A 22,794-nucleotide genomic window follows, 5' to 3' on the forward strand; every position below is an offset into this window, starting at 1 on the left:
ATTTGGTGAGGAGGGGGCAGATGGGACCCTCTGCACTACGGGAACCTAGAGTCACACACAGAAAGTGACTGGCATTTGGTGAGGAGGGGGCAGATAGGACCCTCCGCACTACGGGAACCTAGAGTCACACACAGAAAGTGACGGGCGTTTGGTGAGGAGGGGGCAGATAGGACCCTCCGCACTGCGGGAACCTAGAGTCACACACAGAAAGTGACTGGCATTTGGTGAGGAGGGGGCAGATAGGACCTAGAGTGGTGCAGCTGCTGTGGCACATGGTGTGGTGAGTCCTCAGACAAACTTGGTGTGGAACAGTCACACAGTTCAGAAACCCGCTTCTGGGTGTTTACTCCAGTGAGCAAACAGGGCCTGGTCCTCATACACTCTGTCTTCATAGCAGCACTAGCCGCAATAGCCAGAGCAGGGAAGCCATCCAAGTGTTGTGATGGATGAAAGGACAAATAAAATGTGCTATCTCACAGGACGGGGTCTCACTCAACCTTACAAAAGAGGAAACTCTGGCATGTGCTGCAACAGGGACCTTACCCTAGAGTGAGATCAGCCAGTCACAGGAGGACACATTTTGCGTGACAACATTTACATGAGGCTCCTAGAGCAGTCAAGTCTATGGAGACAAAAAGTAGAAAGGTTGCCGGGGCGGGGGAGAGGGGAGCAGGAGTTACTGCTTGATGGGTTCCAAGTTCCAGTTTGGGAAGGAGAAGCCGTTCGACAGACAGATGACAGTGATGGCTACTCCATAGTATGGGTGCACTTCACACCACAGAGCTGTTTAAATCCAGGTCACATGGTAACTTCTGTATTATTATATTTTATCACAATAGAAAGAAAGAAAAATAAATAGAGGAAATAGGGCTGAAATCCATTTCCTCCTCTTCTAAGCACTGTTACCCAGGCTATCAGATGCACAGAGTTTCAGAGGGAGAAAGGAGTTTGTTGAGTAAGCAAGCACTTGTTCTGTTACTGCGTTTTCTCATGGAGTCCTCACTAAAGTCTGGTGAGATTGTGTTAATTGTTGTTCCCATTTAACAGTGGAGAAATTGAGGCTGAGATGGGCGAGGTGAGTGCCCAAGGTTGCATGGAGCCAGAGTGGCAAGCCAGGTTGACCTGGCACTGCCCCCACTCTCCCTCTGCCCTGCTGGCTGCCAAGTGTGACTGCTGCTCTCCCCCAGGGATGCACTCTCCTGAGCTTACTCTGGACTGACACCAGACACAAACAGGCTGTGTCCTTTATTGTTTAAAAATTCTGTAGCTGTGACTCCTCCTCATTGGAAAGGAAAATAGGTTGTCAACAAAAGCAGTAACCAAGGGCTAAATGCAACTTGTCAGGAAGGCTTCTGGAAATGAGACTTTTGAAGTTTAGGGAGGCAGGGAGGAAGGCAGGAGCCCTGTCTTAACCTTTTGGAAACATGGCTTTGGTTGCTTTCATCAAGTGAGAGAGTGTGCTTACTTCTGCACTTAGCACACGGCTTTGGGCCCCGACTGGGCACAGTCAGTGCCAGATCTCTCATTTGCTGTGATTGCCTGCAGCAGTGGACACACCTGACCCTTCCTATTGAAGCTCTGCCCTTCTCAAATTTCTACAGTAGTATCCTTTTATTTTTTTGCTTATTGCTGGCACTTTTTGTGTCTTATCTATAAAACCATTGCCTAATCCAAGGTCTTAAAGATTTACTCCTATATTTTCTCCCCTTTTTTTGAGACAGGGGTCTTGCTCTGTTTGTTGACTAGGCTGGTATGCGGTGGCGTCATCATAGCTCATTGCAACCTCCAACTCCTGGGCTGGAGTGACCCCCCTGCCTGAGCTACACGGATGTACCATGTTTTTGGTAGAGGCGGCTGGGAGGGCTGGGGGGGTTTCTCTCTGTGGTGCTCAGGCTGGTCTTAAATACCTGCCTGCTACGATCCTCCTGCCTTGGGCTTCCAAAGTGCTAAGATGAAAGGCAGGAGCCACCACACTTGGCCTCTTTTAAGAGTTTTATGGGTAATTTTTTTTAATGTAAAAGGCTGTATAGGAAATACTTTAGGCTTTGCCAACCACATATGATTTCTGTGCATGTTCTTCTCTGTTTTTGTCTTGTCTTGTTTTGTTTTACAGCCTTTTAAAAAATGTAAAAACTGTTCTTAGCTCTTAGACTAGGAGAGAGGCTGCGAACCAGGTTTGGCCCAGAGGTCATAGCTTGTGAGGCCTGTTGTAGGACATTGCTGTGGAAGGCAGAGTGGAGCAGGCAGGAGTCGAGCTGTGCTTGGATTTCTTGTTGCTATGGTTACTTTTGGTGTCCCCAGGCTCTAGAATCCTCTGGTGAAGATACAGGGTTTCTTTGTACTCCCCTCCCTGCTCAGCAACCGGCCCTCTTGTGTGCCGGCCCCTGGCTAGGTTTCTCCACACCTCCCCCTTCCCCGTGGGGCTGTGAGGGCCCTAGCAGGGTGGATGGGCCCCCGCCATCCTCACGTCTCCTCAGCCCCAGGCAGGTAGGCCTGTGGGACTGGGGCTCCGGTAGGGCCTTCTTGGCATTGCTGCCCAATGCCCACAGCAGTGGGGTTCTGCCCCGTAGCCTGGTGGGTACTGCGTGTGAGCAATTTCTCATCCCTGACCCAGTGGTAGGACCTCTGATGGCGGTGGTGTGGTATCCTGGCTCAGGGCTGCCTCCTCTGGAGGAGATTCACTGTGGGGCACTGGACTCAGGGCTCAGTTTCTTACCTCTCCCATAGGGGTGGCTGGCCCTCTTCTCTCTGCCCAGCCTACCCTGGAGTGGAGAGTGTCTCTGCTGTCCTGTCCTCCCAGCAGTCCTTTGTGTAAGCACCCGGTGGAGACCCATGGAGGGGATCCTGGGCGTACCCGGGAACTGCTTTCCTGCCTGGGCTCAGGGGTCCTACCCAGCCTTTAGCAATTCATTACCCTGGAGTGGCTCCTTACCCCTTGCTCTGCTGCAAGGGGAGCACATGTGGCATCTTGCCCCTTGTGGAAGGGTCCTGGTTGCCCTGTGACCTCTTGTCGTGGACACCTTCAGGGAAGCCTTGTGGATGTGGAGTTTGTCCTCATGTACTCAATGTTAGGGTGCAGCCATGTTCTACCTCCTTGACACAAATACTCCCTTTCTGTACCTCCTCTGATCTGTGTATCTAAGTGATGCCCACTGAGCTGTGTCTTTCTCTTTAAAATGCTGTATTCAACCACAGAATAAACTTTAGAACCCCTTTCCATTTGCATGTCCAGGCTGAGAATTGTTGTGTATATATTGAGGCATCTCAGGGAAGATGGTGTGAGGTATCAGGTGCCAGGTCTCAGCTGGGAGGAGAGTCAGTGAGAGGTGCCTGATGCTACAGTGTTAGCAGTGGGGATTACACACGGACGCTTCTTAGTGAAGCCTGCCTCCTGGCAAGGGGTGTTGGTCAACATAGGGAGTACTAACTTATCCTTTTTCACATCTCTTTAGACCCTGGAAGCTATCCTGAATTTCAAGTACTCTGGAGGCCCCGGCCACGTTGAAGGCTATTATAGGAACCTGTCCATGGGGCTACACGTCGAAGTGGAGCCGTCTGTATTTTTCACCCGCGTCAGTACACTCCCAGCAACCAGGTAAATTCCCCACTGCCTTATTCTAGAGCTGGACATAGTCTGCTGAGTTTGGAACACTGAAATTAGTGTGGGCTTTGGTCCTGCCTCTGTCTGTGCCATTATACCACGTTTTTTACTCTTCTTCAATTTCAGTTCTTCATTAGAAAGACAGGCCTTATATCAGAACTGTGCCTTCAGGTAGGTGCAAGCGAGTGGGCTTTCCACCGCGTGGCATGCTGGAATAGCTCAGTAAGGTCTGCAGAGCCCCCTGTGTGGGCCTCGTGTGCAGTCACGGGCCTGAGCAGCCTGGCTTGCCTCTCCGGTTAGCAGGGGGTTCAGTAGAAAGCCACATGTCTAACTCCTGGAGGAGTCTGACATCTCCTACTGTGTCACTCCTGGCATCCCAGTAAGACGGGTGCCTGGCTGTCCAGCGTCTCCTGTAGCCCACAGCCCTTTGGAGCATCAGGTTATTCTGAGGCAGAACCCTTCTCCTACAAAGGCTTCCTTCCCAGAATGCTCTTCTAGGCCTAGTCTTCCTTCAGGAGAAGGAAACTGGACCCTTTGTCTATTTCAAAACCGGAAGAAGCAAGAAATAATAAGGGTATTCTTGTTCTTCTTTGAGGTGAATAAAGATATTCACCTTCTTTGAGGTGGGAGAATGACCGTTTCTCCTCCCAAAATTTGATTTCTGGTGAAGTGGGACTAATGGGGTCTGAGAGCTCCGAGTGGGGCTGCAGCCAGTGAGACCCCTTCTGCAGCCCAGATTCCTACCCTGGAGCCAGCAGCCTTTGGGAAGCAGGGACTGTCCCATGGAGTCCTTCCCTGAGTTTTTGTTCATCAGGGCTTTGCTCCTGGGGGTGGAGCGGCTGGTTGGTGTTGACTCCTAATGGAGTTATGGTAGCAGCGATGCCACACACGGCTGCCCTGAAGGCAGCAGCCCCAGCATAAAGGTGTGTTAATGTCGAGATCAAAGTCCCTTTACAGTGATACGACTCCACGTAATGAGTGTGGTTTTAGTTTCTTCCCAGCCATTGGAGAATGCCTTCAGCAAGAAGTAACAGCTCGTCTGGGCCTTTTAGCATCACATTCCATCATCTATCACTTGTCCTAGAGTAGGAGCCTTTCCTGCCAAGGCTCACCTCTATTGTGCATTTGTATAAAGCATTAAAGCCCTTGCCCCTGGGGAAGGTCTGGCCAGGACTGCTGCCAGGCAGAGTCAGAGTGTTTCAGGCCTTCTCTGTGTGTCAGACTTGCTCCATCGTGAACCTGGGGTGTTTCTTTCTCATCCCCTCATCTCCGGCTGCCAGTGCCCATATAAATAATTCCTGGAAGTGGACAGGCAGTCACTGAGTGTTTTTTTTCTTCTATTGATATCTGGCTTTCACATCATGGGCCCTGGAGGTCTGTATGACAATTGAAGATGGGAAATGCTGCAGACACAGGCGGAAAGCATTGACTGTTAGGGGAGGTGGTGTGCACATCTGGGTCCCCTAGGCTGGGGACCCTGCTTTCTTTTCTTTTCCTTGCTCTTAGGATTATTTTATTTCTTCTAATTTTCCTTTTCCATTATTCCCAAATCTAACTGATCACCAGGTCCTGTAGATTGAGCCTCTGAAATGTTTTCCAATGCCTTCTACATTCCACTGCACATTGTCACATAGACCGAGTGTCTAGTCTGTTGCTCTGTCTTTAGTCTCGTCCTGAGTCATCTTTTAATATGAGTGTTCCTGTGCCATAGCCCTGCTGAAGACTTCCCCAGTGCCTATGAGCTAAAATCTAGAGTTCCTCCTGTGATATTCAAGGTACTTAAACATCCCACCTAGACCTTCCTCTTTTGCTCTGTTTTTCTCAATTCCATACTTCATGCACAATCCACTTCATTTCGCACCATCGCTAGGATATCCCAGGGAGCTTTTGCACACATCTTTTTCTTAAGCTGTTATCTTTCTTAAGCTATCATTCTTTCATTTAATCTTTTGGAAAATACCTATTTGCCTGTAATCTGTGTTACCATTTTTGTAAAATTTTCCTGAGCCTGACTAGGCAGAGTGGAGTGGTTTTTCTGTGGGCTCCCTGCACATGCCTGTACTTCCAGTGAAGCACTCACCAGCCTCCACTGGAAAGCACTTCTGTGCATCCTTCAAGCCACACCCCTGAAATTTTAGGACCTTTGTGAAGCGTTTCCTGGGCTGAGGCATGGATTGGAAATAGTCCTTTTTATTCCTCCAGCCTGGTCTGAGCTCATCAGTCAGAGATGGAAACTGAAAGCCAGGAAATATAAATAAAGAATAAATATAAAAAATTTAGTTTCCTGATTTTTCCTTTTTTTTGAGACAGAGTCTCACTTTGTCACCTTCAGTAGAGTGCTGTGGCATCATAGCTCACAACAACCTCAAACTCTTGGGCTCAAGTTATTCTCTTGCCTTAGCCTTCCTAGTACCGCCACAATGCCCGGGTAATTTTTAGAGATGGGGTCTCACTATTGCTCAGTCTGGTCTCCAGCCTGTGAGCTCAGGCAATCCACCCACCTCAGCCTGCCAGAGTGCTCCTCATTTCTTAATTTCTTTAGAAGACTATTGAACATTTAGAGATTATATAATATTTGATTCTATAGTATACAGCATATATTCAAACAAAATATGTAACAAAAATATAACACAAAAATGGGTAGGGAGATAGAAGTTCTTGTGTTATAAACAAAGAGTTAAATATTATTTGAAGTGAGGGCTCAGTGCCCCATAGTCCAGTGGTTAGGGTGCCGACCATATACACTGAGGCAGGTGGGTTCCAACCCGGCCCGAACCTGCTAAACAACAATGACAACTGGAACAAAAAAGTAACCAGGCATTGTAGCAGGTGCCTGTAGTCCCAGCTACTTGGGAGGCTGAGGTAAGAGAATTGCTTAAGACCAAGGTACTGTGGGGTCTACTGTGATGCCACAGCACTCTACCCAGGGTGACATAGTGAGACTCTGTCTCAAAAAAAAATGAAGTGAGGTTGTGATAAGCTAAACATACATATTGTGAACTTACAGTGTAGATAATAAATCAGGAGGGATAAAATGGAATATTAAAAAATACTTAACCCAGAACAAAGGGGCAGGGGTGTCAAGAAAGGAGGGGAAGAGGACAAGAAACATGTAGTTGAATAGTAAACACCTGGGTAGACTTAAACCCACTGTGCCAAGAATTAAATATAAAAAAAGAATTAAATGTGAATGTACTTAACACTACATTTAAAAGTGAAGATTGTCAAACTTTATAAGAAAGCAAGATGACAGCTACGTGCTTTTTATCAGAAACTGAAATTCAGTATGCGTGATATTAAAACAAAAAGATGAAGGAAAAGAAATCCTCCAACAGTACTGGTTGGAAAGCTGGTTAGGGTGTAGTAACATCGAACAGGGAGACGTTCAAGGGAAAAAGGAAAAGGACAATTTGTAATAATAGAAAGATCAAGCTTCCAGGAATACACAATAATCCTACGTGCAAGTGTATTTCAAAGCATAACTTTAAAATAAAACTGACATACTAATGATAGAAATAGATAACCCTAACTATTGCAGTTTGATATGTCAACATTTGTGTCCTGGTATTTGATAGAACAAGTAGACAAAACCCGGTAAAAATATAGAAGATTTGAACAATTCTATTAACTAACTCTACCTAGTTATTATTTATAAAGCAGTCAATTTTTGTACATGGTAGTAGAAATGTGGATGGTTTACAATTAGTGATATAAATTCTTTATTAGATAAAGAAAAGCAAAATGTAGCCAGAGTAAACAGAGGAAATAATAAAGAGTAGATAACATTGAAATAGAGTATGAAAGAAAGAATACATGAAGTCAGTGAAACCAGCTGGTTCTTTGAAAAGATTAATAATAAAATTAATAATTTGTGATCAGGATGATTAGGAGAAGAATGAGTGACAAAGGAGGTAAACATCACTACAGATTCTGCAGATAATAAAATGATGATTGAATATTGTGAAAAATTATATTCCAATAAATTGGACAACTTAGATGAAAGAGACTAATGTTTTGAAAGACACGAATTACTAAAATTGACACTAGAAGGATTAGAACACATTAATTGTCACAATCACCTGAAGAATTTAAATTATTTTTTTTTTTTGAATGGTAACTATGTACATCAATGCACTTCTGGGGTACAGTGTGGGGTTTTCACATGCAATCTGAAATACTTCCATCAAACTGGTCAACACAGCCTTCATGTCATTTTCTCAGTTATTGCTTTAAAACGTTCACATTCTACTCTTAGAAAGATTCACTTGTACCCCTGTAAGATAAACCTCAGAAGTGATCCCTCCAAACCCCCTCCCTCCACCCATTCTCCCTTCCCTTCTCCCTCCCCCCTCCCCATATTCTTAGGCTATTTGGTTATAGCTTTCATATAAAAAGATATAAATTAGTTTCATAATAGGGGTGTGTACATTGGATACTTTTTCCTCCATTCTCGTGATAACTTTGCTCAGAAGAACATTCTCCAGCTCCATCCATGTGAACATGAAGGATGTAAAGTCTCCATCCTTTTTAATGGCTGCATAGTATTCCATGGTGTACATATACCACAGGTTTGTTGATCCATTCGTGGATCAATGGGCACTTGGGCTTCTTCTATGACCTGGCAATTATGAATTGGGCTGCAATAAAAGGAATTTAAATTCTTAATGAAAAACTTCCCATGAAGCAAACTTTAGGCCTCAATGCCTTCACTGTGACATATATCAAGCTTTTCAGAAAGAAATATCACCTTTACTAAAAAACTCTCAGAAAATAACTCCCCTTGTATGACAACAGCATCTCCTTGATGCCAACAGAGACATGATGAGGAAGCTTTAGACCAATAATTTCATGTGTAAAATGCAGACTGTGTCAACAAAATATTAATCAAGTCAGCTTCAGCGATATATGAAAGAGCTAATACAGCATGAACATTTCAGGTTTTACCTGGAGATGTAAGGTTGCTTTGCCAATGAAAAATCAGTCGTTGGAATTTACCACATTAGAAAAATAAAGGAGAATATCATATGATTATTGTAGTTCATGAAGAAGCATTATTTACCAAAACTCACACTTATTTATGTTAGAAACATCCAGTAAACTAGGATTAGATGAGAAATTAACCTGATAAAGATTATCTACAAAAAATCCTATAGTTAATGATATACTTAGAGGTAAGATTCTGTTCACCTTTCCTCTAAGATTAGGAATAGTTAGACAAGCATTCACTATAGTCATTGTTTTTTGGGTATTCCTAACCCAAGGAATATGATAATAAAAATAATTAAAGGTATAAAAATTAGAAATTAAAAAAATTATTATTCCTATATCTGTGCATGGCACACAGGATTCTTTTACATAAATATCTCAAGAAATCTAGCACACCAAAGAAATTATTAAAAATAATAAGTCAACTTAGCAAGATTGCAGGATACTGTACAGTATTTTAAAATCAACTGTATTTCTATATATTAGCAACTAACAATTTGAAAATGAAATTTTGAAAATTATGTAATAGAATTAAAATCATAAACACTTAAAGAATATTTTCTAGAAATATGACCTCTACATATATGATAATATAAAATGATAAGAAATTAAAGAATACTTAAATAATTGGAGAAGTATATCATGCTTATTGATCAAAAGAGTCAGGTTTTGTTAAGATATTAATTTTACCAAAATTGATTATAAATTTAATGCAATCTCAATCAAGATTATACTAGGATTTTTTTTTAGTGGAAATTAATAACTAGTTTTAAAAATCATTTTGAAATGGAATAGACTTAGAATAGATAAATAATTTGACAAAAAAGAACAAAGTTGGAGGACTTAGGCCACATGATTTTAAGTTGTAGTGATCCACAGAGTGCGTTATTGGTGTGAATATTGACAAAGACATCAATGGATTATAATAGTCCAGAAATAGAATCAATCATATTTTATGAGTTGATATTTAACAAGATGCAAAAAAATTTTTACAGAGAAAGAGGACTTTTTAACAAATGGTGCTGGAACAACTAGATATATGTGTGGGAAAAAATGGACTTTATGCCTGGCATCAAACCCAAAATTCACTAAATTGTAGCAGAGTGTCTTCTTGACTTTGGGAAAACTATTTCTTAGATAAAATAAGAAGTTGATAAGATGCATTTCATTAAAATTAAAAACTCTTCCAAAGAGTATTTATCTCTTCCAAAGACGAGTTACACTCTGGGGTAAAATATTTAATAAATGTCTTACATAATATACATATATATGTATAATTAAGTTGTAAAATAGATACTGAAAAGACAAAAACTAGGCAGAAGATTTGAACAGATAGTTCTCAAATGGCCTAAAATTACCTGCAAAGTGTTCAACATCATTAAGTATTAGAGAATGGGAATTACGACCACAATTAGACACCGCTGTATACCCACTAAAATGGCTAAAGTTAAAAAAAACACAATACCAAATGTTGGTGAGAATATGAAACAATGGGAACTCACATAAATTGTGGTTGGCATGTAAAATGGGACAACCGCTTTAGAAATCGGTTAGGTGGTTCCTCATGAATTTAAACATCTACCTTTCTAGTGATCTGGCAGTTTCATTTCTAGATATTTACTCATGAGAAATAAAAATCCATATCCACAAAAAGACTCCCACAAGAAATTCATAACAGCTTTATTCTTAGTAATTCCAAACTGGAAGCAACCCCAAATGCTCATCCACACGTGAGTGAATGAACAAAGAATTTGTGGTTTATTCACGCAGTGGAATACTGCCCAGAAACAAGTGAACTGTAACAAGGGGCCCGCTCAAAGTCGTGCTGTGGACTTGTCAAGGGGTCTAGACACAACAGGAAGCATGCTGCACCGTTCCGTTTATGCAAATTTCTAGTACAGGGAAACCTATTTTATGATAAAGCAAGTCTGAACGGTGGTTGACTCTGGGTTAAAGTGGGGTGTGGCAAGAATTGAGTACGAAGGGATTGGGGCTGGCCTGGGATTTTCCAGATATTAGCTCTGAAATTCCCTCAGCCTAGGAGAACCCTCAGTCCTGGGCAAACCAGGACAGTTGGTGACTCCAGAAGGAAGAAAGTGTCTTTCTCACTTGATGAAATGCTGTGGATCCTGGTAAGGTTGTGGGTTGTAGGTTGTAGAGAAATGTAAATACTTATGAAACTAGTATACACTTTAGGTTTGTGTATTTCATTATATGTAAATGCTACCTTGATTTATCAATCTTTGATGCTTGTATAAAGAATACATCTACAATTGGAGAGAACCCCTAACTTTTGCTGGTGAGGTCAGGAAGGCATCACAGAAAATGAAGCAGTGGACTATTTCTTGAGTAGGATCCACCATCCTGCCAAATGGGAAGAACGGGGGAAGTGTTTCTGAGTCCTCGCTGGAGTTTGAGTAGCACCTGGAGCCACCTCAGAACCCAGGACCTTGGCCCATGGTGGGCAGCTCATGAGCATCTCGGGAATGACTGGATGCAAAATAGCCAGACTAATTTTATTCAGGTGTCTTTTTTTTTTTTTTTCAGTTCTTTGCCGGGGCTGGGCTTGAACCCACCATCTCTAGTATATGGGGCTGGTGCTCTACTCACTGAGCCACAGGTGCCACCCATATTCAGGTGTCTTTTTATGTCAAAGAAATGACCTCCGTCTACCCTAAGTTGTGTTTTTCTTGGATACCTGTGTAGAGTGAGTGGCCTGGAACACAGCAGAATTAGCTTGCCTATTGGGCATCCACCTGTTACAAGTTATTGAGGTTCTGTGACATAGTATATTGTCAATTCATTATTTTTCATTTTACTCACAGTTTTCTTTTAGCATCATGTCATGTTAGAGTTAATTCACGTCCCCAGAGATGGCCTATTTCAACACAAGTGTATTACAAAAGACGCCCAGAGAGGTTATCTGATTTGCCTGGATTCACACAGCTCGCTGGTGATGGGGCATTACAAGGAGACCATAGCTAAGGGGCCTGTGCAAAGGTTCAGGGTGATTTTAGTGCATATAGAAGCCAAGTATATGGCCAAAGGTCACTTTACTGCAGGCAGGAACAGAATCATCTTTTGTGAAACAAATGAATGTCAGTTATTTGCCCCAGGATAGTCTGTGTGTCTGCACCTCTTATTAATATCGATAATTTCTGCAGTTTTTCATATTGGTATTTTTTTAAATGATAGTATTCTAGAAGAGAAAAGAGAAAGAGAAGTTCTGTTTACTCGGGGCCTACTATATCCTAAGACTGTCCTGGGTACATCATGGTAAACTCCACCTCACCCGTGGCAGGCATGTTGATGCGTGGCAGGGATGTGGTTTGAATCACGGCCTTCCCAGTGCCCAGACCGAGGCTTTCTGCTGCACTTCCTCTGAACGGGTGTCCAGAGCCCATCCTGACACCCACACTCTTTATAAGAGCCGTATCTTTGGAGGGTTTTGTTAGGTTTTTGTTTGGTTTGGTTTTTATCTCTTCCAGCATCAGCTTTCCTGTCCCTCATTGGAGTGACCCTCTCAGCTCTACTCACCTCATCAGGGTGATCAAAGAAACAGATTAAACAGCAGAGGGGCGTTTTTTTCCTAAACACTAAAGCACAATATAGATGTGAGGTGGAATCCTCATTATTTTTTTACTGTTCTCCCTCTGGGGAGCACATCGGTCTCAGCTGACTTTTATTTAGAAGATCAATTGCCTTTGAGATTCACTTTTTACACAGAGCTGGCTGGTAATGTTGTTAGGGACTAGATTGAAATGGATTAGGCTGAGCTGTCCCTGTCTGAAGGCTGAGCTTCTCTTTCCTGAGGAGCAAATTCTTTCTAGCCTGTTGCAATAAATGATCCAATCTGAGACATTTCTACTCTGAGCTATCTGGAAAATACACTCCTCTGAGGAGGGTGTGGTATGTGATAGTTATTACATTATTGATAGAAATTGTACCACTTGAGACACCACAGCACTTACCTGCAGTTGTTTTAAAATATCACATTTGCTCCTGTGGGTAGGGACAACTGGGCTTTGCGGGGAGAGTGTGTTTGTGGATACCTAGGAAAGGCACTTTTAATGTTGAGTTTTGTTGTGGGACATCTTTTTCAAGTTTTTATATTTATTAAATTGGTTTTAAATTTAACAAGAATTCAGCTATCATTTAATAAAAAAAAAAAAAAGACTAAGGTCCAACCTTCCTGCAGATGAGGAATCGCACTTCATCTTGCTAAAAATATTTTTTTTTGTTTCTGCTATTTTATCAGCGAACTGCTTTAAGTAATAAATGCTCAATGTAGAAAATGTGGATATTTAAAAAAAATCTATGTAAAAATAAGAATCATCCACTTATTTAAAATAAAGTGATTTGGTTTTGATACACACACAAAAAAAATTTAACAAGAATTCAGAATTTTGGTGAGCACCGGGATTCAGAACCAAATGTACCTGCACCTGCTTTCACATTTTGATTCTACTTATTTGCATTGTGGTCTTGGGTGAGTCATTCCCATTTTGTTAAGCATCATTTTCCTTCATCTTGAAATAGAGATCGCATCCATCTTGCAGGGTCAAGATTGTATGTTTAAAAATTGTGTATAATGTGTCTGAAAATCTGTATACAGTGTCTGACACGAGGTACATAATGGAAAATTGGTGGTTGTCTTTTTCTTGTATGTGTGATCTATTGTGTGCCAGATTCTAGAGACAAGGTGATGAGTCAGTCCCGTAAACACAGAAGCTTTGCAGCAGCCAGCCCTGTGGTGCATCCGCAAGCCCTGTTGCTGGCCAGCCTTCCCTCCTCAGCGTCAGTCCCCGCAGACAAGCACTCACGGTTGGTCATTCCCACAGCACCTGGCATACTCGAATGAGTAGTCAGTACTCACGGGAATTGGTGAATAAATGGAGTAGTGCAACTGGAAGATAATGTGTGACAGGAGCTTTTTAGAAAGAACAGTGAAGTTTGCACTGAATGGTCAGAGCAAGTGCAGGAGGAGTTCTCTGTCAGGGAGGGGCCTGGGTCACTCTCCCTCAAGCAGGAATGGTGGGAGCAGGTGCAATGCAGAGAGAAGTGACAAGCTGGAGCCCCATTGGGATTATTATTCTGTATTTCTTTGTAATTCTTTTCATATAGGAATGTAATTGATTTTGTATAGTTATTTTGAAGTTAGCTACATTGCTGAATTATTCTGGGTTTGCCACCTTTCTGGGCTTCAGGTGACCTTTCAGGTGTGATGAGGTCACAGCACCTTCCTCAGAGACCTGTGGGAGATTAAGTAGTCTGTCCCATAAAGCACAGGTGAGTGCTAGGGAGTGTTGGCTGTAAAGATGTAAAACATTGTATCCTGTTTTATAGCAGAAGGACTATAGGAGAAATAACTAGCCTGTCCTTCTCCGGCTGCAGTTGGTCCTGAGCCATTGGGGAGCCATGGGTAACCAACAGAGGCAGCAGAGCCAAGAGAGGAAATGGGTTTGAGGGGCAGACTGATTTGTATTGGGATCCCACCTCTGCCATCTTGGGCAAGTTATAGAATCCTTTAAAATGAGGTGACTTATAGGATTGGTGGGAGGACTGAAGTAAGAAATTGTGTATTAAGTGTTAAAGCAGAGCCGGGCAGGTGGCAAGCCGGCTGCCCCTGGGATCTGGTACCGTCATTCACTCTGGGCTTTGTACAGGGGTGACAGACAGTGCCCTGTCTTTGTTTGCTGCTTTTAAGCAAGTCCCTAAGGTTACTGGCACGTGGTAGGAACATTGCAAAGGGCTGTGAATGGTGAGTGCTTCGGATTTATGGACGATTTTGGAATTAGAAGACATGGATCTCTCCCTCCAACCTTAGATGCTCTGAGCCCTGCTTTTCTCTGTCTAAAAATAGTGGAACAATTGTATAAAACAATGTGTTTTCTTTCACCTTTTTTTCCCCTGAAAGCCCAAATCATCCAAACTTGTTATACAGATTGCATGTCTTGTGGAAATATGTTAAGTAGAAAATATATCTCTTATATTTAATATAAGACTAATCCTCACACAAACTGGATTTAATTTTGATCAACGTATATTACTTAAACATCAATTTTTAATTCAATTTGTCAATATATTGTTTATCATATTGCACCCTTATTCATCAGTGAAATATGTCTATAAATTCCCTTTTATAATAATATATTTTTTCTAATTTTACTATCAAGGGTATCCAGACTAAGTAGAATGATTTTGAAGTATTTCTATTTCTATTGTCTATAAGACTTGGCATGATCTGCTTTTCTTTTTAGAAATTATTTTTTTACTTTTATTTATATATTAGTCGTCTATTTTTTTTTAGACTTTGGTAACAACATAATAAGGAAAAAAATTTGTTTGCTATTTATATTTTGTCTTGTGTATTCTATAACAAACAAGTAGTAAATGATTATGTATTCAAAAAAAATTGCACAGCTCTTGTTAAAGCTATATTGATAGGTACTTTCTATTTTAGTTGCTGATACAATGTTATCTTTTTCTAATATTATTTTGTAATTCTTTTTTATATAGGAATATAATTGATTTTGTATAGTTATTTTGAAGTTAGCTACATTGCTGAATTTTTCTATGTTTTTGGTAACTTGCAAGTAACTTGGTAACTCGGAAGTAATGAAATTTGTATTTTTTTTTACAAACCATTGGGATTTTTAAGTTATCATAATTGTACTAGCTAGGATCTTCAACTTTACTAGGAGTGGTGGTAATGAGTACACTTATCTCATAATTGATTTGTAGATAATGCTTTTGTTTCCTCATAAAATTGATATATTTGTCCCAATATTATCTTCAATGATTATGTCAATGTTTTGCCTATAGTTGATGTTCTGTAAATATTCATGGAATAAAGGAGCCTGAAATTAAAAAAAAAGAATCTATTATAATATCATCTGACAGAGATACACATTACCAGTTTGATGCAAATTTCTACAAATTATGTACTCATCTAAACATATATATGTATATGCATGTATATAGTATTACTATTATTTTAAAAATAAAATCTTATTCTTTTGCAAATTAAAAATTATATAGTACATGTTGCTGGATCATCTTTCCATATCAGTATATATAGATCGATCTACTTATTTGTTTATAGATTGCATACTCTTTCATTGACTAGAGCAGTCAACCTTCCTAATGCTGCGACCCTTTAATACAGTTCCTGTGGGTCGCGACCCACAGGTTGAGAACGGCTAGACTAGAGATACCATAATGTTTTAAGTACTTCTCTATTGGGAGATATTTGGATTGTTTTTGGTATTTTCCTGTTTCAAAATAGGAATATTCTTATATATAAATCTTTGTGCATGTATGGAATGGTTTTTATAATATAAATGATAAGAATTTTCAGTTTTAATGTGTATTATCGAGTTTCCTCCACAGTTTATGCTCCTGAGTATGTGAGAATACTGATTTCTTTTTATCTTAGACATCTTTGAATATATCATTCTTTTTCGTTGTTTGAAGTTTGATGGTTGTGAACTATCTCACTGTTTAGAATTCTAATGTAATGCAAGGTAAGATATCTTTGTATATGTTTATTGAACATTTATATTTCTTCTATGTGTTTTTATATTTAGTCTTAGCCTATTTAAAAATTTTTATTACTTTATTGAATCATAGTCAGGAACCTATTTGTGTGCTGCATATTTAAACCTTATCCTAACTTGTCATTTGTATTTTAAACAAATTATTTTGGTATTTTCTTGCTGTAGATTTTATTTTTATGTAGAAGAATTATTTTGTTCTTACTGGCTTCTGGGTTTCATATTTTTTGGAAAAATTTCTGCTTAAATAAATATTCTTTATTTTCTGCTAATATGTTTATAATTTTACAATTAGATTATTCATTCATCTTTCATTTATTTTTTATATTTGGTAAGGATTGGAAACCTTTTAACAATAAAAATTTAAAGGACAATGTAAAATGTAACTATACAAATTGAGTTGTTATAACTGTTAAAAACTAAATTTTGGTTCTTTATTCATGGTATAAATAATGAATGCATACAACAATTGAAAGTAATTTCTTGCTCTTGGTGGGTGGTTGACCTAGTGTGGAAATGGGATATTCTATTCTTCTGAAGTATCAAGGATTTAAGACTTTCTGTTTACCCCCTGCCCCCATGATAAGAACATTTCTGCAAAGGGGAAAAATGTTCAAATTCCATTATGCTTCCAAATCCTGGAAAGAATTTTAAGACTGTAGACAAAACCTTTTCTTTTCCCCTTCTCCCCTCTGTAGATAACTAACAATAAAAATGCTTTTAGATTCTGTTGGTTTGATTCAGACCCATGACAATATTTTTTGTTTATTTTGAAATAATTACAGATTCATAGACAGTTGCACCAAAAATTAAAAAAAAAAAAGATGTATAGGAAAATTCTATGTACTCTACACTCAGCCTTCCCTACTGGGATCTAAAATATTCAGGTCTTTGGTTGGGATATTTAGAAAACAAATACTGAAAAGAATTATTTTAAGTGCCAAAATTAAGATGGCTTTGAACTAGTTTTTAAATCTGATCACCTTTTTGAGTGTGTGTCTATAATGAGGCATCTAACAGGCGAGTCATGATAGGCCAGGAGATGACTGGTGGCCCAAGCCCAGGAAGGTGAAGGGGCAGAGATTTCTCCTGAGTGTTGTGCCCTGTGCTTTGCCCTTTCTCCAGAGTAAGTGCTTGTCAAGCCAGGCCGGGTTCATGACTCTTAGACTCTGCTGTCTCTTAGACTGGTGATTTTAGAATCCAGATGCTAACATCAGTGGCTATTTTACATCTCAGAAATTCTCAGAAAGACAGTTCTGGGCAAGGTGAGGGGCTTACCCTCCTCCTCGTGGAAGCTGGGAGAAACCCGTCTTTGGTGTTGGTATGAGGAAAGGGTGGTGCCACTTAGAGGGAAGCCTGGCCCATCACCCTCAGCATCTGTCACCAATTGTGATGGGCCCTTGAGGAGGATCAGGAAAGTCACAGAGATGTTCTGCAAGGTCTGCACTGAGATCGGCTTTGTGAGAGCAGGGAGCTGGAGAGCGCACGTGAGCTGCTGTTGCAGGCTGTGCACATCACACTGCCCTGGGATTGCCCTCACAGTTGATTCCTGGAATCTCAGCTTGGAAAGCATCCTAACAACTCAGTGTGTGTGTGCACCCCACTCCTCACCTGTTGGCTTGTGTGCCCTGAAATGATGCACATGCTTTCTGTTGCCTTTCCAATTGTTAAGTGGATCTGTAAAGGTCAGGAGCTGGGGCTTAGCCTGCCACATGGCAGGAGCAACCAGACATTCTATCTGGACTGGCATCTCCTCTCTAATTAAAACCCCCTGGTTCCAGGTGTCAACCAGCTGCGTTCCACTCAAATGCACCACCTAGAAAACTACTTCACATTATTCTGTCTTTGCTCACAGGTATATCTTGAGGAGGACATAGTTTGTATTTAAGTGATGCATATTATTAAGTGATTATTAATTAATTAATTTATTTATTTTGAGACAGAGTCTTACTGTGTCTCCCTGGGTAGAGTGCTGTAGCATCATGGCTCACGGCAATGTCAATCTCTTGAGCTTGAGCAATCCTATTGCCTCAGCCTCCCAAGTAGCTGGGACTATAGGTGCCTGCCATGATGCCTGGCTAGTTTTTTTATTTTTAGTATAGATGGGGTCTTGCTGTTGCTCAGGCTTGTCTTGAACGCCTGAGCTCAAGCACCACCCACCTTGACCTCCCAGAGTGCTAGGATTATAGGCACGAGCCTCCACACCTGGCTCATATTATTAAATTATTAAAATCAGTAATCTTAAGTGAACTATATTCTAAGATCGATGAATTTCTACATGTTAATGTTGGTTTTTACATCATATTATCTAAAACAGATTTAAAATTTTTCCATCTAATAAGTACTGAGCACTATTTAATATACTTAAAAGCCTACCTTATAAACATTAACTAAAAATGATTCTGTCCTGTTTGGTTTGGGGATTGAATGTGTGTCAAAAGGTAGAGTGTTCAACATTAAAACTTGGTCAGAATTTCTTTTCAACTTTGTGTTCTGAATTCTTGTGTTTTTAAGTTCTACTGTTTGTTCAATCATTGTAGAGTTTAATTTCTAGTTTATGATATGTAAAATATGAATTGAGATTGTTATTTGCAAGAAATTTTCTATAATTAGTCTTTTGTGAATTTGGATTATCTTTTTTTTTATTTTTAGTTTTTTTTTGAATTTGGATTATCTTAATTCCCAGAAAATGTAAAGCAAAATTGGACAGAGTCATCATTATATGCCATATTTTTAGCATTGTTTTTGAGGCACTACAAATTTCCTGATATGTTACAAATGAATTCTGATTAGATAAATTCAGCTCCCTGGTCTGGTAACTGTCACCTGAAGGCACAACAGCTGGGTCATTTTTATGTCCTTCATTAATGTGTGTTCTTTATGGCTCTTTTCTCTAACCAATGATCCATTATTTGCACAAATTAGATAATTTAGCAAAGCTTAAACTATTTGTTCATTAGAACCACTATGGTACCGAGCATTGGTCAGTCAAGAGATAAAGCAAAGGTGTGACTAGATCATGAGCATGTTTATCTGATCTCCACCAACTCCTGGAGTTCTTCTGTTCATTCAGGATCTCAAGTGGTTTCTTTCCTTCTAAATAGCTTTATTTCTTTTTCAAGTTTTTAAAAATTTATTAAGACTTGTTTTGTGGCCTAATATATAATATATCCTGGAGAATGTTTTATGTGCATTTGAGAAATATATATGCTACATTCATTGGGTGAAGAATTCTTGTTTTAAAAAATTGTTTATAAGTAAATTGATTGTAGATTAATGTGAGGGTAGAAGCAACCAGGTCACAATATTTTATTTTGTTAGGTAGAATTTGTCTTGTGGTTCTATCCCACACACAAAAAGTGTGCTAACCCTTCCTCACCCCATGCCCATTCAGTGAGAGCGCCCTGACCCCCTTCTCCTCCCTTGGTACCCCTCCCCTCAACTTGATTTGAAATAAGATTTTCTCCTCTTTGGGTATTCATTAGATCATCTACTGGCTTCATATTAGTATTGAGCACACTGGATATTTGCTTTTCCATTCTTGTGATACTTTACTAAGAAAAATATGTTTCAGGTCCATCAGGATATTACAAAAATGTGAAGTCACCATTTTTTTAATGGGTAAATAGTATTTCATGGTATGCTTATACCATAATTTGTTAATCCATTCCTGAGTTGATGGGCATTTAGGTTGTTTCTACATCTTGGTGATTGTAAAATGAGCTGCGATGAACAATCTAGTGCAATTGCAACAACAACAAAAGTAAATAAATGGGACTAAATTAAACTGAAAAGCTTCCATACTGCCAAGGAGACAACAACCAAAGCAAATAGACAGCCTTCAGAATGGGAAAAGATATTTGCATATTACGAATTGGACAAAGGCTTGATAACTAGGATCTACAGAGAACTGAAATTAATCAACAACAAAAGAGGGCCAACAGTCCTGTCTATCACTAGGCAAGAGACATGAACAGAACCTTCTCTAAGGAAGATAGACAAATGGCTAATGCAAATCAAAACCACCCTGTGATATCACCTAACCACAGTAAGATTATTTAACATTGGCTTGGCACCTATAGCCCAGTGGTTATGGGAATGGCCACATGCACTGAGGCTGATGGGTTCAAACCTGGCCCAGGCCAGCTAAACGACAATGACAACTGCAACAAAAAAATAGCAGGGCATTGTGGCAGGTGCCTGTAGTCCCAGCCACCTGGGAGGCTGAGGTAAGAGAATCACATAAGCCCAAGAGTTTGACGTTGCTGTGAGCTGTGACACAATAGCACTCTACTGAGGGTGACGTAGTAAGACTCTGTCTCAAAAAAACCAAAAAAGATTATTTAGCATCACAAAGTCCTAAAGCTGCAGAATCTGGTGCGGATGTGGAAAGAGGGGAACACTTTTATACTGTTGCTGGGACTGCAAACTAATGCAGCCTTTTTGGAAGAAGTATTGAGAATCCTCAAAAAACTCAAATTAGATCTCCTGTTTGACCCTACAATCCCATTACTAGGCATCGACCCAGAAGAAAAAAAAATCATTTACCATGAGAACATTTGCACCAAATAGTTTTATTGAAATGTAATTTACTTACCATACAATTTAATACCAATTCAACTGTCCTTTTCGGTGTTTTAGTGTATTCGGAGTTCAACCCTCACACCAATCTAATTTTGGGACATTTCATCCTTCAGAAGAACCCCTGTGCCCACTGGCTTTCACCCTCCCCTTCCCCTGCTTTGGCGTCCACCCTGGACATCCTCCAATGTGCTTTCTGTCTTGGTGATTTGCTTCTTCCATGTATTTCACATAAACAGAAGCAAGCGATTTGTCACGGGCTTCGTTCACTTAGCATGTTTTCAAGGTTCAACCACAATGATGTATCAATATGTCATTTTTTTCTATTGCTGAATCTATTATGTGGATGTACTACGTTTTGTTAATTCATTCACTAGTTCAGGGACATTTGGGTTGAATCCACCTTTTGGCTATTGTGCATAATGCTGTTATGAATGTTGATATATAAGTTTTTGTGTGGATGTATGTTTTCATTTCTCTTGGCTATAAACCTAGGGGTGAATTTCTGGCTCCTACAGCAGCTCTGTGTTTAAATGTTTAAGGAGCTGCTGGATTGTTTTCCAAAGTGGTTGCACCATTTTACATCCCCACAGATAGTGTATGAGTATCCAATTTCTTCACGTCCTTGCCAACTGTTTGTTATTGTGTATATCTTTTGGCTATAGCCATTTTAGATTATTTCTTTTAAGGGAACATTTTAAAAACATAATTTAAAATTTATTAATTAGAAAGTTGAAGACAGACACCCTTCCTGCCTTCAAAAAGTGACTCTCCAGAGGTCTGGGCTGCTGATTGGCCTTTGATAAAGAAATGTCTCTACTTACCTCTCTACCATCAAACCTCTCCTCTCTACTTTTTCTGTAATCTTTCCTCCTCCACTCTCTCTGTTTCCATTGGGTGATTTATTAATCTGTCTTCCAATTTACTGTTTTAACTCCTTGGTGGTCCAAAACATACTTTATATGATTTCTATTCTTTTGGATTTTTTTTTCATGGCCTGGAACATGGTTTTTAGTAGATGTTGCACATACACTTGAGAAGGATTAGTATTCTGCTGGGGTTTTTTTTGGGGGGGCGGGGCTGTGCTCTGAGTGTCAGTCATATCTAGGTGGTCAATGGTTTTATGTTTGATTTTATTTCTACTTGTCCTATCAATTACTAAGATAATTCCGCATCTGGGGAGTTTTTCAGTTCCGTTTTTTTCTTTTTTAAAGTCTGTCTTTGGGTCTTCTCTTTCTTTGCTGAGGTTTTCTGTCTTTTCATTTCTTCCAAGTGTGTTCACATCTTAGAATGTGTTTAAAGTCTTTTTCTGATAAGACAGTCATCTTGAAGTTGTGTTAATTCACTTTTCCATTGACAAATGGTATTTTCTTGGTTATTTGTGGATTGAGTTGTTTTAGATCGTATTCTAGACAGTTTGAATATAATGCTGGGATACATTGCTATCTCGTTTGAATGCTGTGAAAGATGCCACTATTTTTGTTTCAGCAAGTAGTCCATGCATTTTTTTTCTTTGTTTTGCTGTGGGTTTTTTTTTTTTTTTTTTTTTTTTTTTGGCCTAGGCCAGGTTTGAACCCACCACCTCTGGTATTTGGGGCTGGTGCCCTACCAAGTAGCTGGGAGCACAGGCGCCCACCACAACGCCTGGTTTGTTTTTTTTTTTTTTTTTTTTTTTTTTTCGGCCACAGTCTTAGTGTGCCTATTGTGAGCAGTGCTGTACTTCTGGTTGAAAGCATTTGTGGTGCTCTTTGGACCAGCCCCACATGTGTGCCTCTCAGCATTCTTCCCTGGAGCTGTTGTCAAGACCTATGATTTGCTGTTCAGGGTCTGATTCTCTTATGCTCAGCTCTACCCCAGGAGGCATGTGTCACTTTATCAAGACTGCTCTCCTTATCTCTCTCATTTCTGAAACCTCCCCAACACTTTCTGGGAGCCTTCCATCTGCAAATCTAGGGTTAGCACCAAGAGAGGAATAGAGTGATGGGGCTGGTTCTGTGGTGTGGGGACCTCAGTTTGTGTCAGGGCGGTGCATACCTGTCTCTTCGTGACTTTCCACCATGGCATCTTCTC

At 40.2% G+C, this 22,794-nt stretch overlaps 1 protein-coding gene across 1 annotated transcript in view; it reads left to right on the forward strand.

Annotated features, from left to right (window-relative positions):
* Positions 1-22,794, forward strand: part of TRAPPC9 (trafficking protein particle complex 9) — a 727,753-nt gene that overhangs the window by 468,675 nt on the left and 236,284 nt on the right. The window contains exon 18 of the mRNA XM_003792853.3: positions 3,453-3,595. Within this exon, the coding sequence (XP_003792901.2) occupies positions 3,453-3,595 (143 nt within the window). The remainder of the gene's footprint in view (positions 1-3,452; positions 3,596-22,794) is intronic.

The sequence above is a fragment of the Otolemur garnettii genome, unplaced genomic scaffold (genome assembly GCF_000181295.1).
Source record: "Otolemur garnettii isolate 467f Iridium unplaced genomic scaffold, OtoGar3 scaffold00062, whole genome shotgun sequence".
Taxonomy (NCBI): domain Eukaryota; kingdom Metazoa; phylum Chordata; class Mammalia; order Primates; family Galagidae; genus Otolemur; species Otolemur garnettii.